The sequence below is a fragment of the Hemitrygon akajei genome, chromosome 11 (genome assembly GCF_048418815.1).
Source record: "Hemitrygon akajei chromosome 11, sHemAka1.3, whole genome shotgun sequence".
NCBI lineage: Eukaryota > Metazoa > Chordata > Chondrichthyes > Myliobatiformes > Dasyatidae > Hemitrygon > Hemitrygon akajei.
In genome coordinates this window covers 39415071-39431153 of record NC_133134.1, presented here as the reverse complement: position 1 = coordinate 39431153, position 16083 = coordinate 39415071, and the positions used below count along the sequence as shown (strand labels likewise).

The following is a 16083-nucleotide window of genomic DNA, read 5'->3' as shown; positions in this document are numbered from 1 at the left end:
GAACTAAACTAACGGAGACATCCAGTTCTGCACTACTAATGGCTTCAACAATATTGCATTTAATAAGATCTAATAGAATTCGTGCTCATGATCCACAATGCCATTTGAGATTCTTTGCTGCTGAACAAGTATGGTTTGCACACAATTGATGGTGATGCCTCGACTTTACAATACATGTGCTCTGTATGTGAGCCCAGATAGAGTCTTCAAAGATAAATGTAAGTTATAGCAATATCCTGAAATAATCTTCTTCTAAGGATTGTGAGAACAGAACATGAATGAAAATCTGGAAAGCAAAATATTTTACTGGTTGTTTTCATATAATTGTCAGTTTAGTTACAATCCATTGTTCCCCCTAATCTCATCAAAGAATGACAGAATTCATGGAAAATATACTAGGAAACTATTCAGCATATTTAGTGTGAGGTAGTCTCTGTGAAATATCTAGTCATTCATTTAGGCAAATATCTATCCATATGTTATTAAGTGCAGTAACTCAATTTGCCTTCACCATCCAATGGGCCATGGAGTTCAGGTTATTGTGATTTACCGCATGAAAAGGATTTTTTTACATATTAATCCCGATTCTTTATCTTCTGCTTCATATTCAAAGCATTGTCATAAAAGTTGGTTTCAAGCTAATCCACAATGGATTGTTAGGCAAACAACACACTATTCATTCTGAAATTCCTAAACCTTCATTCAAATCCTTCAGTGAGTTCTGATTCTCTCCATTTATCAGTTAAAAAGCAGAAGTGGGTTGAATCCCAGTTTATAAAATGGACTGCATTGTAATGCTCATCACAATTATGCAAAAGGAGAGCAGGATGCTGTAGCTGTTGCCTGAAGCAGCATTGAAATCAGGATCTGGAAAATAAAATGAAAAACATGATGTTAGTGGTTACCTTCAACAGGTTCCTTCAAATCTCATTGTCTCATTGAACATTTTAAAAATTATTTCTTTTATAAATGTCACATCAATGTTTTCAAATTCATTATTTCTTGCATGTCATTTATTTAAAAACCGAATTTTGTCAACTGGTTCTATACACAATTGTATTGGGGCCAAATCTGAATAGCAATGATTGTGAATCAAGAGGCACAAGAGACCATAGATGCTGGAATCTGGAGCAGCACACAAAGTGCCCTACACAGATACTATCTCACCCTTGGAATTCCTCCAGTGGGGGGGGGGGGGATGTGTGTGTGTGTGTGTGTGTGTGTGTGTGTGTGTGTGTGTGTGTGTGTGTGTGCACAAATGTAACTGAAATGATGACAATGTATTAAAATATGTTTCCATTATTATCATATCGAGTTATTAGCCACACTTAGATTCTACCCAGTTTTCTTGTGAGCCTACAAAAGAATGATATAAAAGGAGACTTACCTTCAGAAAAAACTATATTTCCAATTCCAGCTGGTGATAGACCTCCCTGTAGACCAATTCCGAGACTTTCCACCTCTTCAGATGTGTGTGCATAAATCCATCGCTGCACTATTAAAGCTTTCTCATTTGTTTTAAGTTCATTTAGATTTTTTCCAAGTAGTTTCCTGATATCACTAGCAGAGAGTTTCTGGCAGAGAAAAAATGGCAGTAGAGAGACATCAACATTATGAATTCATTTTTGTCTATAATCAGCTGTCATAGGAGGATATTGTGAAGCCAGTAGCATGTGCAAACAAAAATGTGCTAATAGGACACACTCCAGAGTCCAAATCACATTTGTGTGAATTATTCTATCCAGACTTATTTAACCTCATTTCCTGCATCTACTCGTATAATATCTCCCACACCTTTGTGCTCAAAGTTTAATTCATTAATGATATGATTCTGATGACTACTACTTCAATCCTGGTGTTAGTCTGTTCAATGGTAACTACTGTAAAGTATTGTGTCAATGGTTCTATGAATTGTTTAAGATGGATTCAGTTGATCGTCGGCCGCAATAAGACCAATGAAAGGGAGTAGGCTGCTTGTTTAACACATTTCCCATATTCATAACTGAGCTGCAGAGGCAACTAGATTTTTCTTGTACATCCTTCAGTTAATTATAGGATAGCAGCCTTGAGTTTACTTAATCTTATCTCAACTTTATTTGAAATATGAGTAACTCCTCCTGCCGTGGAAGAACTGAAACTTCTGCATCTCCAACTCCTGGGAGGAATGTCATGAATCCTGTCCACTAGTGGTATGTTAATTTATTTGTTAATTAATTTGTGGATTTAAAATCAGGCTCATGCAGAATGCAATAAAATATCAAATGATCCTTCAGATACCTACTTCTACTTCCACTGGATTGAGTGTGCTAAAGGTTGCATAGTCCATGTTGATATCTCCATTAGCCAATCTCTGTAAATCAGTTGCTTTTGCACCAGCTTTAAGAGAAAAGTACACACAGCTTTCTTATTATTTGTAGTATAAAGCATTAGTAATAACAGCAAAATTTGACATAGATTTCAGTGCAGAAAAATACATTGTTTTAATAATTCATCAAACATTGCATCAGATTGCAATGAGACTTACAGATATATGGCTTGATGCGAGGATAATAGGCATTGAAATTATTAGCTTGATCTTGGAAAGCAATTTTTGCAACTCCATAGATTATATCCTTCTTTCGCTGAGTGCATGTGGAAATATTTAATGGGTTGGCTTTCCTGCAAAAAGAACGATAGCAATGCTTATTTTGTTTAACAAGATCTATAATATTCTGTATTCACCAATGTTCAACAATGCTGAATTTGAACAGGAAACTCCTGTTCAGACTTTCACATATTTTGTGGATCATTTTATTGCAACTTAGTCAAGAGTCAACTTTTTCTTCATTTTCTGCATCTGTTCAAGGCAACTCATAGCATCAAGATGTTTTATTTAACATATGCCATCTGTGAACCAAGAGCTTAACTGTGATTCACCTAATTCATTTCAAGCTCATATTGAATTCTCAGATTTATTGCATTGCCATCAATCAGTTGATGCCAATGCAATAAGTTTGCATATGTAACTGAAAGAGCAGATAGAGGGGTAGTTTTAAACAACACTCACTTTAATTCAGCAGGAGGGATTGTTTGAAGAATCTCTTCACTCAGTCTGCACAAAATGTTACCATTGATCGTATCCAACACAGTTGAGGTCAGTATCCCAGATTTCTGAGCATAATTTGTGAGAATTGCTACTGTCTGAAAAGGAAGAAAATTTTTAATTTCAGATTATTATCTTTTTATACTGAGTACGACTTAATTTCCTAACTTGCTGTTAATTCTTTTCACATTTTCAAATTGCTTTATGAAATACAGTATGTCAGGGTGTATCAATTTGCAGCTGATATCTTGTGCTTCCTGGCAATGCAAGACTGAAACAGAAAATTGGTCGTCATGGTAGTGCAGCAGCTAGCGCAATGCTTTTACAGCTTGCGGCATCAGAGTTCAGAGTTCAATTCCAGTACTCTTTGTAAGAAGTCTCAGTACGTCCTCCCCATGGAATGCGTGCGTTTTCCCCTCAGTCCAAAGACGTACTGGGTAGGTTAATTAATTATTGTAAATTGTCCTGTGATTAGGTTAGGGTTAAATTGGGGTTGTTAGGGGTTCCTGGAAGGGCATACTCCATGCTACATCTCTAAATAAGTAAATAAATAAATATGTGCAAACTTACTTCTTCAGATATAAAGTGACTAGTTCTGCATTTTCAGTTACCCTGTTGTTGAAATCACTAAACTGTGCTAGAATTGAGATTCCTGAAGGGTGAAATACACACAGAGGCCACTTTATTAGGTACAGGGGTTCTGCTGCTATAGCACATCCACTTCAAGATTCAACCTGTTGTGCACTCAGTGATGCTCTTCTGCTCACCACTGTTGTGATGTGTGGTTATTTGAATTACTGTATTACTGTCACCTTCCTGTCAGCTTGAACCAGACTGGCCATCCTCCTCTACTCTCTCTCTCATTAACAAGGTATTTCCACCCAGGGAACTACCATTCACTGGATTTTTTGTGTGTTTTTTGCACCATTCTTGTGTACTCTAGAGACTGTTGAGTGTGAAAATCCCAGGAAAGAAGCAGTTTCTGAGATATTCAAATTACCCTGTCTGGCACCAACAATCATTCTATAGTCAAGGTCACTTTGATCACATTTCTTCCTCATTCCAATGTTTGGTCTGAACAACAACTGAAACTTTTGACCATGTCAATATTTGTTTATGCTTTGAATTGCTGCCACGTGATTGGCTGATGAGATACTTGTATTAACAAGCAGATGTACCTAATGAAGTGGCCACGGAGTGTACCCACCTGAGCTGTTTTACTCTTTATTCAGCAATCTCACTGTGACTGACCCTAAATAGCAATAATATCAGGAAGTAATATGTCAGGTGAACAGAATACATCCCTGTTCCCTCAAAGAAAAATATTTAATGCATCTGATGAAGAGAATCTTACCAACTATTGGATCCTAAAATGAATTCTATTCTAATCCAAGTTTACTGTCCATCATTGCACAGTAACAATTAAAGCAAATGTTTAATTCAATAGTAAGTGCAAAAATTGTTACAAATCATACCGTATTAAAATTTGGACTGTTAGAAATAACGTATGTAAGGGTATCCGGATCTGTTATATTCCACGTGCTAATTTCCTCAGGTCCATACACAGTGATAATGAATCCCAGACGTAGAATCTGATCTTGTGGCAGTCCACCTGGATAAAGCTGTTTCAAAAGTTCATATTTATTGAGTCAGTTTATGGTTAAAAAGTTCCCAAAAAAAGTATATTTTCAACACTTTCCCAAATATAACTATGTGAAAGGATTGTGTAGGCTATAGAGCATAATGGTTTACAGCAGATAATGCCTTAGTATTTTACTGACTAAGTTTTCACCCCTTTGTACTCCATGTTGCATCTAGTTATCCTTTCATTGCCATTATTGGATCTTACAGGAATATTTTATGAAATCTCATTAAATTAATATGCTAAGCAAATACATAGCCTTCTAGGCAAGTATAAGGAGAAACTGAGGTCCCATTCAATTTTAAACAACTGTAATGTAGAATTTGTATTAATTGTATTAATGAATCTCGTGTAATGCATGGAGTACAGCTGGGAAAAGGATTATTTTCATATCAGGTTGACTTACCTCTCCTAATTTATTCTTCAGAACCTTAAGTTGAGGAGTACTAAAAGCTATATTTCCCAGTTCAGAAAGGTTTTTAGACAGCACTTCATTATCCAAACAGAAATCCAGCTGCTCGGCTGTATATCTTGCGGGTAGATCAGGTTCTCTGGTATTGTCTTCTGTTATAACCCCAGTGGAGCAGTCTGTGAAAACAAGCACATTCCTTGTGTGAGTACACTGAAAGTGAGGGATGGCACCAATCAGAAGGAAAACCAGGTCATCCTGATTACATTTAAAATTTTTCTGAAAATAATTACTATAATTAAAGACTGAATACAAGAAGAATGGGCATGAATTAAAATGGATTATTCCAAGGATCAAAAAGGAATCAAATGCTGTAATTCAGTTTAGTTGCAATTTGATTTGAATCCACAAAAATAGTGGTTGTAACAATTCCATTCCATCTTTAATGAAAGCCACGGAGTTCATTGCACTTGTGAAGGATTAAGAAATGATTTGGAAAATGCTCTTTACATTCAGGTAGTGTGCAGGGAGGTGGGCTTGTTGCTTCATCAACATGTCATTGCTGAGAACATACTGCTCAAAGCATCGTTGCATTTGGCTTCCGCACAGATCTTCAGCTTAGGAGATAGGGTTTATGGGGCAGCAATGACGTCACATTAACAGATCAAGAGATTCTTTAATGCTATTTTTCCAAGTGACCAAACTAACTTCTAGATACTGTGAATCAGTAAAAAATTTCAATTATGTATTATTATACTTACCAGTGGCACGTTTTACTCTCCAATGTACATTAACCATCTTGCGATTTTGCGTCTGTTTCTCACAATGACTCTGTAGGATAGAAAACTGCACTTTTAATATTTGTTATATATCACACTAGCTCAATAGAGAGTAAGCAAATCACAGATGCTTTGGTTCAAGCCTTTCACGATCAGTGTACTTGGGGAGAAAATTCCATTTGGAAGGTTTTTATTATGTTTATAGATAGTGACAGGGAATTAAGCCTAATTTTTCTTTGCTGCCTTTCACGTTTCCCATCAAATGTTGTATAATAATTGTCACCAGACTAATGTTGGTTGTAATTTGAACTCTTACATTTATCACAGATTTATATTATCTTTAGTTGGATGCCCTTCATTCAGAGGGGCTCCACATGGAAACGGATGCTGTGGCACACCGATTCCACACTGACTCATTCACATTAATCCTAATACATCCCAGTTTTTTTAAATTCTATCCACATTCTTATCAACTCCCCTTAGTATATACCATCCACCTACATACTAAAGGTAACTTATTGTGAATAAATAGATTATTGAGAGGGAGAACATGCAAACAGCCAGCACCCAAGGTCGGTATTGAACCCCAGTCTCTGGAGTTGTGAGGCAGCTGATCTACTCGCCGTACCACTCTGTCTCTTATATAAAGGTATAGAAATGCTGGAGAGCTGGTCAAGCAACATTAGTGGAAAGGGAAACTGTTAAAGCTACAGGTCCAAAATCCTTGAGCAGAACAATAACTGTTTCTCTTATCACAGCTTCTAGCTGACCAGCCAAGTGCATTCAGTTTTTAATTTAGATTTCAAGCATCTATGATTTTTTTTTTCTTGTTTTCATTTACTGCAAACATTTCTCTTACCAGCTTGGCGGTGAAAGTGATCAGAAAAAAACCTGAAAATAAACATCAGAAGAATAGATTAAAATCCCATAAATCAGCCCAGAAACAAAACACACCCACTCCACATTTCAGCATATATAAGTATGCATACAGTGGTTATGAAGTTGGCATATCATAAGCATTTATCTATTAGAAGTGCCATCCATGATGTGTCACACTTTACAGGGCATAGTTTATGGGAGGAATATTCATTTAGGTAGGTCTCTTATTTGCAGCTGAGTAATGAGCAGTACAATTGCACAGACCATTCTCCCTGCTGTGGGAAGTACACAGTTTTTGTGCTTTAAAGGTGCTGTGGCTTAAGCTCTTTTAACTGATTCCCTCAAGGTTAGCTACTTAAGGTACCCAGAGCCATTACATAATCTACAATGAATTGCTTACATTTAACACATTCTTCAAAATTCTAACTTGCATTAGGGCTGCTGATATTTTCTGGGATTATACAAAAGGAACTAAGAAGACCAACATACCAATGGCAATAAATGACATGATCTTCACTGCTTTGGAAACGAGCGGCACCATTTTCTGCATCATTGCTTGCCAAAGTCGACGGGGGAATCCTGTAAAAAAGCAAAAAAGAATCTTGATGATCTGATAAACAAGTGAAATGAAAATATTGTTTACAGACCAAGCTGCTTGAAAAACTACTGACATGTTTCCAACATCTAGTAGTTCCATAGATCAGCACCTTTTCTTAACTGTGAGACCGAAGATACTGATGATGGGAAAAAATACTTGAGAAAAAATGTTGGAAAGGTATGGTGGCATCCGTGGGTTCATGTTCATTTTCATAATCTGGAGTCTGAACTTCATGAAGCCACAAACTGCAGAATTGTGTTTAAAATCTTTGCACATTTCAGTGCTGTTGACATGAGGGGTCAAAAGAAAAATGTGGGGAGAAAATACTACATGCAGGGAGCATAGTTCAACTGATACACTTTCTGGTGATATTAATGGAAGATAAAAAAGAACAAAATTTTAATAAGGTTATCATCTACATACTGCGCTTTGTCAATATGATGCTTATTAGAGCCTTGGGGTGCAAGTTTTACTGATTGTATCAGGCATTTTAAAACCAGGAATGCAAATATAATTGAACTGAATGATCTTTATTGTCATTATACACAGGTACAATGAAACTCTGGATTCCTCTCAGGCAATTAAATAAAGCGGTAGATAAAAACAAGACGGTAATAGAGAAACAGTATTAAATAGATAAGTAGCAGAAAATAAGTTGCAGCAGCACCAGATTGAAGATTATTGCACCTCACTTTTAAATAGTACAAATTCCTCACCTCTTTGTATGAGCATTTGATAAACATTAAAAATTCATCAGACAATTCTATTGCAAGAACCGTTTTGAAATGAGTTTTAACTTTTGGACAGACATACATGAGTGTAAGCATTAGGAGCAGGAATATGCTGTCTGGCCTCCTGCTCTGCCATTCTTTAAAGTCATGACTGATCTTCCACCTTAATGCACTTTCCTGCACTAATCTCTTAATTTTCTTTATATCTATAAATCCATGAATCTCTGGTTTGTATGAACTCAATTATAAGTGGAGACACAACTGATCTAATGAGCCAAAATTCCTGCAGCAGTGAACGGCTGAAGCTTGCCATCCCTTTACCTGTGCTTGCCATCCTTCTTTCTGCATTTGCCAGTGGCCTTCCTCTACTGGAGACACTAGAGATTCTGCAGATGCTGGAAATGTTGAGCAACACACACCAAATGGTGGAGGAACTCAGTAAGCCAGGCAACATCTATGGAGGGAATGAACTGCTAACGTTATGCATTGAGACTCTTGTCCGGGACCCTAATGGACATGTCCGTACTTTGAGCAGATGCCTCACAAGAGCTTCCTCAACAAAACTGGATCTAAATGATTTTGTGAAGCCCTATACAACACAGCACCTTCAAATTATGAACACCATAGCAATGCCTTGAATATACTGTTAAATACTATATTATTAAAACCACTAAATCAATTAACTACACTTAAATGCAAATTGACTGAAATTTATCCATCTTCCTCACAACCACTGGTCTCTTTTGAACTGAATAAAGCCATTGAACCTGCTGATTTCTCAGTATAACTGATGGAAATTGGCAGTAAGTCATATTCTGCTGCCAGGCTGCTGTCGGATAGATAGCTTCAAACAGCAGTGAGAAAGTTCAGAACTTCCCCACTTGCATGCTCAGAAGATGTAAACTTTCTCACAACTATAGAAATAAAGTCTAAGCAATTCTGCAGTTTGCCTGAACTAATCACAACAAAGCCATTGGCAAAGGAAAACTCCACAGATTTTGGAATGTTAAAAGAAAAGGGAAATTACAGTAAATACTCAGTAGCTGTGAAGATTGAGAGTTAGTATTTTTGGGCAATGGTCTTTCAAAATAATTTGGATGAAAAGTTGATCTGAAACATTAACGATTTTTCTCCCCCATATATCATTTGACCTGCAGGGTACTTACAGCATTTTGTTTCATTTTGAATCAAATTAAACCTGACCCTGAGATATTACTATACAGCTGACATCAATGTCATGAGAGTTAATTAACCATAAAATTATTTCTCAAAATCAATTTGCTTCATTTTACATTTAACTTATTCAACTTAAATAGAGACTATTTCAAATAATGAAAACTCACCTTTTGTCTTGTGTGAGACTTACTGAGCACTACAGAGCTAATCTACAAACAGGCACTGACAATTTATACCTGGGCTATCCATCTACAAGCTTATTCTTATGCTAAAATCCAGGTGTGGCATTTACGTTTTTGGTAACGTATTCTGAATTCTTTAAAAAATTGTATCAGTCATTGCTCTTGACGTTAACGTTTGAGAAGATGATTCATGTATTAAGGCTATTACTATTCTTAGCATTCAAAGCTTAAGTGCGCAGATGTCATGTAAGGTGTGCAAACATTCTCTGCATTGCTTTGTCAAATGTTATTAGTTTCAAATTGCTGTTGTCTAGGTGAGTCTATTTAAGAAATGTCATGTACTTTATACGGGTATCCTCTGTAAGTAACCTTCCTTTGACCAGAGGAACAAAAATCCTTGTAACACACTATTTTTTTCCACTGGAGCATTGCAAGGGAGTGTTTTAAACAGAGAACAGTAATAACACAAAAACACATGTTTAGCACAGAGAAAAAAACAAGTAATGCAAGTGCATCAAGTTTAATGCATATTCTCCCCCAACTGTTCTTGCCTTCACTCCTGATTCATACTGATTCTGTTGGAGCAAGTCCAGTCAGTGCCTTTCACTGCCAGCCATTCTTAATCATGAAGATTACAATGTACATCATTGAGGATTAGGCTGTGTTAAGTGTTAGAATCAGACTGCAACACTGCCTGATTGTGCAGTGTATTAAAATCAAGGTTTACAGTGAGTACCTTATAACTGGTAACAATAAGGGACTCAGATTATTCAGTGATGATCTTATGAAGAGATAAAGCCTGTTGAACAGCTTGAGATCTATCTGTTACTTGATTGATTGATTGATTGATTGATTGATTGATTGATTGATTGATTGATTGATTGATTGATTGATTGATTGATTGATCTGTCTGTCTATTTCAGAATCAGAATCAGGTTTATTATTACCGGCATGTGACGTGAAATTTGTTGACTTAGTAGCAGCAGTTCAATGCAATACATAATCTAGAAGAAAAAAAACAAATAACAATAATAATAATACCTAAATAAGTAAATTTTATTCAGTATACTTTATACAGTATGCATATATTGAATAGAATAGAAATTGTGCAAAAATCAGAAATACTGTATTTTTTTTTAAAGTGAGGTAGTGTCCAAGGATTCAATGTCCATTTAGGAGTTGGATGGCAGAGGGGAAGAAGCTGTTCCTGAATCGCTGAGTGTGTGCCTTCAGGCTTCTGTATCTCCTACCTGATGGTAACAGTGAGAAAAGAGCATGCCCTGGGTGCTAGAGATCCTTAACAGATGCTGCCTTTTTGAGACACCGCTTCTTGAGGATGTCCTGGGGACTTTGTAGGCTAGTACCCAAGATGAAGCTGACTAAATTTACAACCCTTTGCAGCTTCTTTCGGTCCTGTGCAGTAACTGCACCCCCCCCCCACACACTCCCCATACCAGATAGTGATGCAGCCTGTCAGAATGCTCTCCACAGTACATGTATAGAAGTTTTTGAGTGTATTTGTTGACATGCCAAATCTCTTCAAACTCCAAATGAAGTATAGCCGCTGTCTTGCCTTCTTTATAACTGCATCAATATGTTGGGACCAGGTTAGATCCTCAGAGATTGAAAGCCTACACCACAATACAGGCCGCAGCCCACAAAGCTGTGCCGAACATGTCCTTACTATAGAAGATCCTCAGAGATCTTGACACCCAGGAACTTGAAACTGCTCACTCTCTCCACTTCTGATCCCTCTGTGAGGATTGGTATGTGTTCCTTCGTCTTACCTTTCCGGAAGTCCACAATCCGCTCTTTCATCTTACTGACATTGAGTGCCAGGTTGTTGCTGCAGCACCACTCCACTAGTTGGCATATCTCACTCCTGTACGCCCTCTTGTCACCACCTGAGATTCTACCATCAATGGTTGTATCATCAGCAAATTTATAGATGGTATTTGAGCTATGCCTAGCCACGCAGTCATGGGAATCTAGAGAGTAGAGCAGTGGGCTACACACACAGCCCTGAGGTGCGCCAGTGTTGATTGTCAGCAAGGTGGAGGTGTTATCACCAATCCGCACAGATTGTGGTCTTCCGGTTAGGAAATCAAGGGTCCAATTGCAGAGGGAGGGACAGAGGCCCAGATTCTGCAACTTCTCAATCAGGATTGTGGAAATGATGGTATTAAATGCTGAGCTATAGTCGATGAACAGCATCCTGACTTAAATGTTCGTGTTGTCCAGGTGGTCCAAAGCCATGTGGAGAGCCATTGAGATTGCGTCTGCCATTGACCTATTGTGGTGATAGGCAAATTGCAGTGGGTCCAGGTCCTTGCTGAGGCAGGAGTTCAGTCTAGTCATGACCAACCTCTCAAAGCATTTCATCACTGTCGATGTGAGTGCTACCAGGTGATAGTCGTTAAGGCAGCTCACATTATTCTTCTTAGGCACTGGTATAATTGTTGACTTTTTGAAGTAAGTGGGAACTTCCGCCTGAAGCAGTGAAAGATTGAAAATATCCTTGAATACTCCCACCAGTTGGCTGGCACAGGTTTTCAGAGCCTTACCAGTTACTGCATCGGGACTTTCCACTTTGCGAGGGTTCACTCTCTTTAAAGACAGCCTAACATCGGCCTCTGAAACAGAGGTCACAGGGTCATCAGGTGCAGCAGGGATCTTCACAGCTGTAGTTGTATTCTCCCTTTTAAAGCGGGCATGGAAGGTATTGGAGTTCATCTGGTAGTGAAGCATCGCTGCCATTCAAGCTATTGGGTTTCACTTTGTAGGAAGTAATATCTTGCAAGCCTTGTCAGAGTTCTCGTGCATCCGATGTTGCCTCCAACCTCATTCAAAATTGTTTCATTGCCCTTGAAATAGCCCTCCACAGATCGTACCTGGTTTTCTGGTACAAGCCTGGATCACCAGACTTGAATGCCATCGATCTAGGCTTCAGCAGATGACGTACCTCCTGGCTCATCCACAGGTTTTGGTTTGGGAATGTGCAGTAAGTCTCTGTAGGCACACACTCATCCACACAGGTTTTAATGAAGTCAGTAACAAATGCAGCATACTCATCCAGGTTCAAAGATGAATCCCTGAATACAGTCCAGTCCACCCATTCAAAGCAGACCTGTAGGCACTCCTGTGCTTCCCTTGTCCAAACCTTCTTGGTCCTCACTACTGGTGTTACAGTCTTCAGTCTCTGCCTGTACTCAGGGAGTAGAAGTACAGCCAGGTGATCAGACTTCCCGTGAAATAGCACGGTAGGCAATCGTCCAGTGTGTTGTTTCCTCTGGTATTGCAAGTCATCTGTTGATGGTAATTGCTTAGTGATTTTTTTTCAGACTGGCCTGGTTATAATCTCCCAAAACAATGATGAAGGTGTTAGGATGTGTTGTTTCATGCATGTTTATCCCGTTGCTCAGATCATCTAAAGCCTGATTGACATTTATTTATCAATCTGTTTATTTATCTAGCTATCTTTCTATTTATTTGTTTGTTTATTTATTTATTTAGAGATATACTGTGGAACAGTCCCTTCCAGCCCAACAAGCTGCACCACACAGCAGCCCATCTATTTAATACTAGCCTCGCCACAGAACAGTTTATAATGATCAATTAGCATACTAACAGGTACATCTTTGGACTGTGGGAGGAAACCAGTGCACACAGAGGAAGCCCACACAGTTCTTGGGGAGAACATGCAAACTCCTTAGAGTCAGCACCAGAATTAAATTCCAGTCTCCGGAATTGTAAGTGTCACACTAACTGCTATGCTACTGTGGCACCCATCTTAATGATATGCATTAATTTGGCGCATCTTCACTTGCTCATCAATTTAGCTCCAGTTCAGTAAATACTTTATTGTTGGGCGCTTCCTAGCAGCATATCTTGTTCTCTGTTTGAAGTGAATTATTAAGTGAAAACTTCCAAACAGGTTCTAGCTTAAGTAGCTAATTCAAAAGAAATGAAAATTGCCGTAAGTGCACTTTATGTGATTTATACACAGTGAGTGAATATATCACGGAAATTGTGCTTGAATTGATTAAATGGATTCCTTTGTTTCTCTAGCCAATATTTTGTAGTTCAGCTGATGTTGCTTCCTGCTATAATGCAATTTCCCCTTTAAATATTGTAACATTCTGATTTATCATCTTATATTTACATTAACTGAACCAAGTGATGCCATGATGGACGTCAAATTTCTCTCACCTGATAAAGCATTCAAAAATGGTCAGTCAGAAGTCTGAAGAAAACAGCAGGATGATGTGTTCAAGGCAAATTTGATAAAATAGTAAATGAAAGTAAAAATTAAACTAAATATTCTAGATTGCAATCCAAAAAGAATAACTGTTTTGCTTTCCACAGATGCAGCCTGACCTGTTGAGTGTTTCCAGCATTTTCTGTTTTAACAAAATGATTCCTAATCAGAACAAACACTTTTAGTACTGTAGCAGCAGCAGCTCAAAAGAACAAAGTTAAAGTTAAGGGGTATTTTAGGTACTCACTATGAGGTGATGCACCTGACAGAATAAAGGAATATTCTATCAGGAATATTTATTGATTCAGATTCTCAGCACATTGATACTTGAATAACGAGCAGAACCAATAGCCAATTCACTGTGCAGTCATTCTCCCTGTTGAAGGAGTTACATACAGCATAATTATCTGGACTTACGAGGAGCTGTGCTGTAGTAAAATCTTAAGTGTGTTAGTGGAGCTGATGTGAATTGCTGTCAAGAGCTGCAGACCACACAATGATGACTATGTATGGATCTCAGCAACAGCATGATTTAGGCATGCCTTAATTTTAAGTAACATTCCTTTTATGACTATGTTCTGCATTAGGCTATAGATGGTTTCTGGATGTGCAACAGCAGCCAATAGAATTGATTTATCAATGACAATAACTGTGAAGAATATCAATGAAAAGATGTTGTTGGACAACATCATTTTCTGCATGATTGCCATCAAAACTATAAACCATAAACAAATTATGCTTCCATGTTCAAAGAAAGCAAGGCTCAAAATTGTCAGAAAAACAGATGTAGTACAAATATCTTTAATAGTTCAAAAGATATGTCTTCGAAACTATTGGAAACTGATGACTAGCACTTTTGTTTCATCTAATTGGAACTGACACAATCTGCATTATATTAAAAAAAAGTCAGGCTAAGTTAATATGACTGAAGCAGTTAAATTTTACATTAATTGAACCAAGAGGTGCAAGGCAGTCCATCAATAAGAAAGAAATCAATAATATTTACAATCTCACTCAAGACAATGATTTGAAGGAGCAGAAGTAGAAATTGGTGTCCTTACAATGATGCAGCTTGTTGTCCCCTTGAAATCTCTCCAGAAAATCTATTGCAAAAAAAATTGAAAGCAACTTACTGAATGTGCTAAGAGGAGAAAAGAAGACAGTGAGTGAGCAATCACGAGGAAACAGTGAGAAATATAAGGAATCTTTCATTAGGATTCTTAAAGGTTTTACATTCTGAAAAATGAATGCATAATGTCACACAAGAATACATTACTAGTAGGTACAGGTCTGTCACTGCAAAATATTGGTACACACAAGTGTATTAGGTATAACAGAAAGCAACAGGATAGCTGGGTACATGTCTTTCATTGAAATCCGTTAAAAACTTTAGTGTTTTAACGTGTAAGAAAAGCATTAGCTTTAAGGTGAAGAGTAAGATGTTTACTTGGAATCTAAGGAAAACTTATTTTTCACCCAGGTGGTGATTGAAATTTGGAAAGCGCTGCCTGGAAGGGTCATAGAAGTAGAAACTCTCACACTTAAGAACATTTAGACAAAGATATGAAATGCCAAGACATAAAAGGCTCCAGACTGAATGCTGGTAAATGAGGTTAGTATTGATGAGTTAGCATGAGCTGTATTACTCCATGTACAGCATACTTCAAATGGGTAGGACAAATGCTTCAAATTTCTTCACGTGAAAGCTTTGCTGCAAGGATATCAACAGCCAATTTCAAATAGGTATGTGATTGTATAATAGCATAGTATTTATGTTTCTTGACTAGCATGCAGAATCCTGGATTTTTCTTTTTTTTCTTTTTTTTCTTTTCAAATCTTTTTATTATTAATATTGAAAATAACACAAGTACATCGAAGCACCAACACTTACAATGCCTCAAAAAAAGAAATTACCTTAAAGATTGAAAATCTTTGTGAATAAAAACAACCCTACTAAGCAAGAAAAGTGAGAGAGAAAAAAGAAACCCATTGGGGGTACAACCCCAGAGCCATGCGTCATACAGAAAGCTTCTGAAAATAAACATTAAGCCACCAACGAGAAAGAAAGATATATCAAGAAAAAAAATTTACACTTAGATTATGGAGGAAATCTATCAGTTAACAGAAGTTATAATAACGAGCAAATAAGCCCCATCTCTTCTCAAAATCAAATAAAGGTTCAAAGGTTCGACTTCTAATTTTCTCCAAGCCAAGACACAGTATCACTTGAGAGAACCATTGTGACAAAGTAGGAGCTGATATATCCTTCCATTTCAACAAGATGGCCCTCCTAGCTATCAATGTAACAAATGCAATAACATGTTGGTCAGACACAGAAATACCATGG

The 16083-nt window shown here is 37.5% G+C and overlaps 1 protein-coding gene across 2 annotated transcripts; it reads right to left on the bottom strand.

Moving 5' to 3' along the window:
• Positions 1-579: 579 nt before the first annotated feature.
• LOC140735503 (mesothelin-like) lies at positions 580-9569 on the bottom strand. 2 transcript variants are annotated; one of them, XM_073060663.1, is made up of 11 exons: positions 9464-9569; positions 7281-7370; positions 6772-6803; positions 5895-5964; positions 5131-5312; positions 4558-4704; positions 3047-3180; positions 2525-2658; positions 2282-2376; positions 1388-1574; positions 580-867 (listed from the first exon to the last, which is right to left on the bottom strand). In XM_073060663.1, exons 2-11 carry the CDS (start codon positions 7342-7344, stop codon positions 773-775), a joined length of 1140 nt encoding a protein of 379 aa, XP_072916764.1. In that variant the 5' UTR covers positions 7345-7370; positions 9464-9569; the 3' UTR covers positions 580-772. The 2 variants fall into 2 exon arrangements, with proteins under 2 accessions (XP_072916764.1, XP_072916765.1); XM_073060664.1 differs by lacking the exon at positions 9464-9569 and having other exon boundaries at positions 6772-6802; positions 7279-7345.
• Between the last annotated feature and the right edge of the window lie 6514 nt (positions 9570-16083).